The 6,695-nt window shown below is 28.8% G+C and overlaps 1 protein-coding gene across 1 annotated transcript; it reads right to left on the reverse strand.

Annotated features, from left to right (window-relative positions):
- Nucleotides 1–343: 343 nt before the first annotated feature.
- Nucleotides 344–4,673, reverse strand: LOC110739419 (protein FAR1-RELATED SEQUENCE 9-like). The gene is made up of 7 exons (XM_021919879.1): nt 4,658–4,673; nt 4,583–4,602; nt 3,661–3,801; nt 1,525–1,748; nt 1,113–1,309; nt 579–1,051; nt 344–472 (listed from the first exon to the last, which is right to left on the reverse strand). Exons 1-7 carry the CDS (start codon nt 4,671–4,673, stop codon nt 344–346), a joined length of 1,200 nt encoding a protein of 399 aa, XP_021775571.1.
- Between the last annotated feature and the right edge of the window lie 2,022 nt (nt 4,674–6,695).

A 6,695-nucleotide genomic window follows, 5' to 3' on the forward strand; every position in this document is an offset into this window, starting at 1 on the left:
AAGATAAGGTTAAAGTAAATAACTAGAAGTTTACAGTAAATTAAACACATTTAAAAGTAAAATACTTGAAAAATTACTTATTTGGACATTTATTAAGTATTATAATACCTGCAAAAAATAAAAAGTAAATGAAGTTAAGGTTAAAGTAAATAAATTGAATTTTAAAGTAAATTGAATACATTTAAAAGTAAAATACCTGGAAAAATTACTTGTTTGCACAATTTCTACTGTCATGGGAAACACCAAATTGCCAACAAGCTCTACAGGTTCTGCCCTTTTTTTATTTTTGTTCAGTAGCTATTTCTTTTACACTCTTCAACCGGTTTGAACTTCTGGCAGAACCTTATTTAAGACACTGATTTTGACGCAAGATATTTACATCTACTTCATTTGACCCAACCAAAACCTGAATATCAGCATCTTTCACCTCTTTTGAACTAGGTGCATTTTCAGGATTATTCTTTGATATCATCTACTCCTCAAATGAAGATAATGTCCTAATAAGCTCAGATAAATTATCCTCAGATTGGTCAGTTAAACTCACACAACTGAAAAATCTTGGACCATACATCACTGACCAATTGCTTCTTCTTATAATACTTAGAAGCGTCATCCAGAGCAGCATTTGTGACATAAGCTTTCTTTAGAACATCTTTTCTCCAACGATTCAAGATATAAGAATCGGGAATTTCACGTATACACTTGTCTTTCATAACAAACAGAATGTGTCTACATAAAATGCCTTGACTCTCAAACATTCTACAAGTACAACTTGACTCATATGTGGCCAAGTCAAAAGTTACATCAAAATTTTTACTTTTTTCATGAACAATAATAACAGAAAACTCCACACCATCTCCATATAGAGAACTACAACTTTCAACACCACATGAAAAACAGGCTCCCTCACATTCTTCTTGAAAATCATAAAATATGGCATGATTATGAACAACTGTAGCGTGCTTTTCCAAGTGTAAATGAGTAACCAATTGAGGCTCAAGTTTGTTAAGCCTGATCAAATCATCCTGTTCATGCCTTTGAGCATCAAGAGCTGTTTCATAACGGACAAGTCACATGAGGGCTTGTAAAATTACAAAAGAAACTGTTTTCACCTTCAGGCCTAGAAGTAGAATGCAGTAAACCACCCATATATAAGTCCCTAAAATATGTACGAATCCAAAGATGTTTAATTTTGAACATGTATGCAAACCACTCATGATCGATAAGGTCAAACTCCTCCATTACACTATTCCATCCATCAACAAATACATGAAGATCAATTTCTCTATCCCAAACTACTGCACTTACACTATTCCATCCATCAACAAATACAAGAGGATCAATTTCTCTATCCTATACTACTGCACTTATTTTTTTTCAGGAAATCAGTTTCATTACAAAAAGCAGTTCCAACCTTTTCAGGTACCTTCCTCATTATGTGCCACATACATAGCCTATGTTTGGTCTTAGTAAAAATCTAATCTATGGCAATACCCATTGCAGGATCTTGATTAGTGATAATACAAGAGGGTTCTCTTCCCATGCACTTCAAAAAAGTTTGAAACAACCACATAAAAGATTCTGTCTTCTTTAGATAATAGAGCAGCACAAAATGTAACACATCTCTTGTGATTATTAACACCAGTAAAAGGACAGAAAACCAATGAATATTTATTTGTATCATAGGTAGAATCAAAAGATAATGAGTCCCCAAATAATTGATAATCTCTTCTACCAATAGCATCAGCCTAAAATACACAGGTCAAATGCCTGATTTCATAAACACAGTACTCAAAATAATAATCCCCTTTACTGGTTTTCACTATTTGTTCTAGGTTCTGAACAAACATCGCACCATGAGCATTAGAGATATAAACTTTCATGTCCCTAGAAAATTTTTTGAAATAATTTTTACTGCCCCAGACATTTTCAACCCCACCATAAAGTTCTTTCATGATCCTATACAACATAACAACCCCTATATTTAACTTTGAGTTGTCAAAAATAAACTTCTTATGAGAAAATTTTTAATCTAACTTCATGTTTAGTAACCTGCCTAGTAATAGGTGTAGAAAAAGGATGAGAATGATATTCATAAAAACAATAAAGCATATACTTCCCACCAGTACAAAACCTAAATTTTATCTTAGCAGGACAACCAACTCTCTTCACAGTCTTTCTCTTTAAACAAGAACCTTCAACTTGTTTACCAGATTTCTTGTTATTTGTCACATACCCTTCTTTGATACATAATAAATATTTAATTTTAGTAACTCCTTTACGAGTAGGTTCATCTTTATTCTTTTGTGCTTTAGTAGTATTAGAGAAGACATTAAACCCACACTCATTAGCATATTTATAATAAAAGGCAATACCATCTTGAAGAGTATCAAATATCATTCCAACAAAGGTTTGTTTTCCAAAGAACAACCTACTATATACTCTTTATCACCTCCAAAATTATAATATATTTTAGGAAGCAAAAGCTGAGTGGGTGTTTTGAAAATTCTTACATTTTATCTTCAATAGTGACAGAAGAAGAAAAATGCTCTAAACTTTCAGACATGTTCCTGAAAAGAAAATGAATCGAAGGAAAAAGTAAACAAATAATAAATAAAAGTAAATAAACTATAACTAAAAGTAAACAAATTTTTTTAAAAAACAAGCTAATAAAAACTATTAGAGATATATTAAAAAGTAAATGACTCAGAGCATAAAGTAAAAAAATTAAAAAACTTGTAGAAACTAAATAACATAAGTTATTAGAATATGCAAAAAACATCTACAATGAATTTCGTAAGTGTAAAACAACAACAAATTATACAACTTCATTAATAACTGCAACAAATAAAGCAACTATATGAACAAAACATCTACAATGAATTTTGTATATGCAAAACCATAAAATAGAAATTTAAAGCCAAAATCGTGAAAATAAACACACAAAATAAAACACTAAATGGTATAAAATAATTCAAAGAACAATTAATAAGTAAAAATTGATGAAAAAAATTAAGATAAAAAACACTAAATAGGAGAACACGTAATAAGAAAATTACCTCAATTTCCAAAATTAATAAAAATTAAGATAAAAAAACACAAAATAGGAAAACACGTAATAATCAGCCATGATATGAAATCAAAATAAAAAAACGAAAATACAAATATAATTCAAAAATTACAACAATGAATGAAAAAAATCGAAGAATGCGATGTATTTGAAGGTGAAAATCGAAAAATCTGGGAAAAAAATTTGCTAAATCGAAGAGTTGAAGTTGCTGGCGGAGAACTCAAGGTTAGGGAGAGAAAATGAGGACGCGAAGAGAGAGAAAATGAAAGGAAGAGAGAGAGAAAGAAACAAGGTCATTCAAAGTTGAAGAATTACATAAATACCATTACTGACATGAAAAAGGCGGGTAGGATGTCAGCCATTGGATTAAGGACGATCAACACACCATATTAGTTTCTAGTTCCTATTCTATGCTTGGGTTCTCACATGAGTATATATATATATGTATATATATATATGTATGTATATATATATATATATATATATATATATATATATATACATATATATATATATGTATATATATGTATATGTATATATAAGTGTAATTTCAATAAACATAATGAGATAGTTATTTTACAAAACCTTACCAAATATTTATCTATTCCATCCAAATGACTTCGATCAATGTCGGTCCTATTGTTTATCCAATCTATACGTTGAGTAATACCAGGAATAAAATTGAAAACCATCTGAGTATAATGATTATTGTACCAAATGGGAAAGGTTATCTACAAAATAAAAAAACAAAATAAGTTAAACTATTATTTCTTAAAGACCAATATCTGATATAAGTCATCTAATATCTGACTAAAACTTGCTAATTTCTGACTTTTAGATTGTTATGCCTAACTAAATACAATGATACATGAGATGAATTATCTAATACCTGACTAAAGCATGATAATTCTTGACTAATAATATCTAATTCCTGATTATAATAACCTAATTCCTAACTAAATATTGTAATGTTTGATTCTTGACCTATATTATGTCAAACTTCAAAATGTTATATACAAAACTCTAACTCTAAGACTGTTTAACTCCTGAATAAAATATTGTTATGCCTGACAAAAATAAATTAATACCTGACATAAGTAATCTAATATCTGACTATAAAATGTTAATATCTGACTTAGATTTTATAATCCCTTACAAAAATACACCACTTGACTTAGATTGTCAAATTCATGACTAAAACTTACTAATTCTTAATTAATATAATTTAATTCCTAATTATAATAATCATATTTTTGACTTAAATTGTTATGCCTGATAAAATACAACAATACCTGATATGAATTATCTAACATCTGACTAAGGCATAGTAATTCTTGACTAATAATATCTTATTCTTGATCATAATAATCGAATTCCTAACTAAATATTGTAATGTTTGATTCCTGACCTATATTATGTTAAACTTAAAAATGTTAAATCCAAAACTCTAACTCTAAGACTGTTTAGTTCCTAAATAAAGTATTATTATACATGACAAAAATAGATTAATACCTGACTATAAAAACTAGTACCTGAATATAAAAATATATTACCTGACTAAAACAAGAAATAAAGTTAAAAACTTACCAACTCTGCTCGTCATATTGCCTAAAAAAGAGGAAGTCACACATATATATTTCATGCTCACTAAAATTTTTTCAGATACAGAGGCTTATTTTCCTGCAAACTCCTAGAGAGACGAATTTGTCGATTTTGAATTGGAATCTTATCAATAGAGGGATATACCCAATCTGAATCACCAGCTCCTTCAAAATTATCCTGCCATTCCTACTGCTATTTATCTGTTAATATTGCCATCTCTCAACCCTTTTTTTTAGCTTATGAATCAGCATCAATAAAGGTAGTTTCAGGTGGATCATTTGCACCAGTAGAAAATTTGTCTGCATCTAACTGAATGTGTGTTTTAGTAGGCTGAGTTCCTAATTTCATCACCTCATCTTGAAACAAATCAGCGGTAGTAGGAGCAGTAGGAGTTTTATCTATTAGAATTAGGTCAACATTAGGAGTTGTGGGAGATTCTAAAACTGTAGTTGGAACAGATTCCTTTGTAACAGATTCCTTTGCAACATATTTACTTCTCAATAAATCTAAAACTGCAGTTGTATCTCTAGGCTGAGCTTCTTGCAAGAAAAATAAAATGTATTAAAATAAAAAAAAAAAGTAATCTAAATCAAAACAATAATAACCTATAATAGTATAATATGAATCCTGAATTAAAAAATTCTAATTCTTGATAGAAAAATTCTTATTACTGACAAAGGTAATCTAATAGCTGAATGAATAAATCTTGTTCCTGATTAAGAATGCAATACTTTTTACAAAAAAAAAAAAAAGAGTTAATTTTTTATCAAAAAGTTATAAATCCTGACTAAAGTATTCTTATTATAGATAAAAATAATCTAATATTTGACAAGAACAACTTTATTCCTGATTTAAATAATTTACTTCGTAACAAAAATAATTTAATTCCTGCCCAAACTGATATAATACCTGACTAAAATATTCTAATTCCTAATACATTTAATTTAATTTCTAACCCAACTAATCTTATTGCTTTCAGACATATTTTAATTCCTGACAAAAATATTTCAATTGTTAACAAAACTTATATAATAAATGACAAAAATAATATAATTCCTTACAATAACAACCAAATAAATTTATGATAAAATGAATTTTATTCATGACAAAATAAATCTAATTTCTTACCAAAATACTTTAATTCATGAAAAAATAACATAAAAAGTTACCTGATTCACCTCATCATAGATAAATGATGTTCTTTTGTAACTTTAGTCTTAAATACATCACCAGATTTATTAAAAAACCTGAAAACATATGTATAACAGAAATAAAATATATATACATTTATTTATATAAAATATCAAATTTAAATACAATAATTATTTTAATAAATTATTTAAATAAAATACACATATTAGACCTTAGATGTGATGTCATTATCCTTATCATTTTATCTTTCTTTTTCATTAGTTACTGGAACTTCTTCTTCTATAGCTTTTGCATTTTGTTCTTGGTATGGTAGTAAAGATGGTTGAGGAGAAGAAGGAGCAGGAGTAATTAATAGAAACTTTTGCATAGAATCATCTCCCGTGGAAAAACTCTTACCTTCTTGCACAACCCTAGCCTTATTATCATTCAAACTAGCAGAATAAAATTCATTGAGTCCCCTGGCTTTCCTTGGTGTTCTAGGAGGTGATGTTGAAGTTTCTAATGATCTTATAACCAGCTCATGACCAACCATGGCTGTAGAACAAAGAACACCATCCCCATCAACTAAGCTAACCTCATTTCCTGATGGAGCTTGTCAGGTTAAGAATATATAGTAGCAGCTTCTACACCAACTAAAATAGAAACATCATTTCCTTTGTCAATAACAACAGCTTCTACACCAACTCAAACAGCTTAGTTAGTGGGGAGGGTATATCAGTTTCTTCATCTAAATTGAATTCTTTTTCTTTATTTGCATCCTCTAAATTATGACTTTCTGGTATATCTTGAATTATCACTTTCTGGTATATCTTGACTTGGTCTTTCTCCAAATCAAGATCAACAATAACATTGTTCACCAATATAAAATCAA

The sequence above is a fragment of the Chenopodium quinoa genome, unplaced genomic scaffold, assembly GCF_001683475.1.
Source record: "Chenopodium quinoa cultivar QQ74 unplaced genomic scaffold, ASM168347v1, whole genome shotgun sequence".
NCBI classification, from domain to species: Eukaryota; Viridiplantae; Streptophyta; class Magnoliopsida; order Caryophyllales; family Amaranthaceae; genus Chenopodium; species Chenopodium quinoa.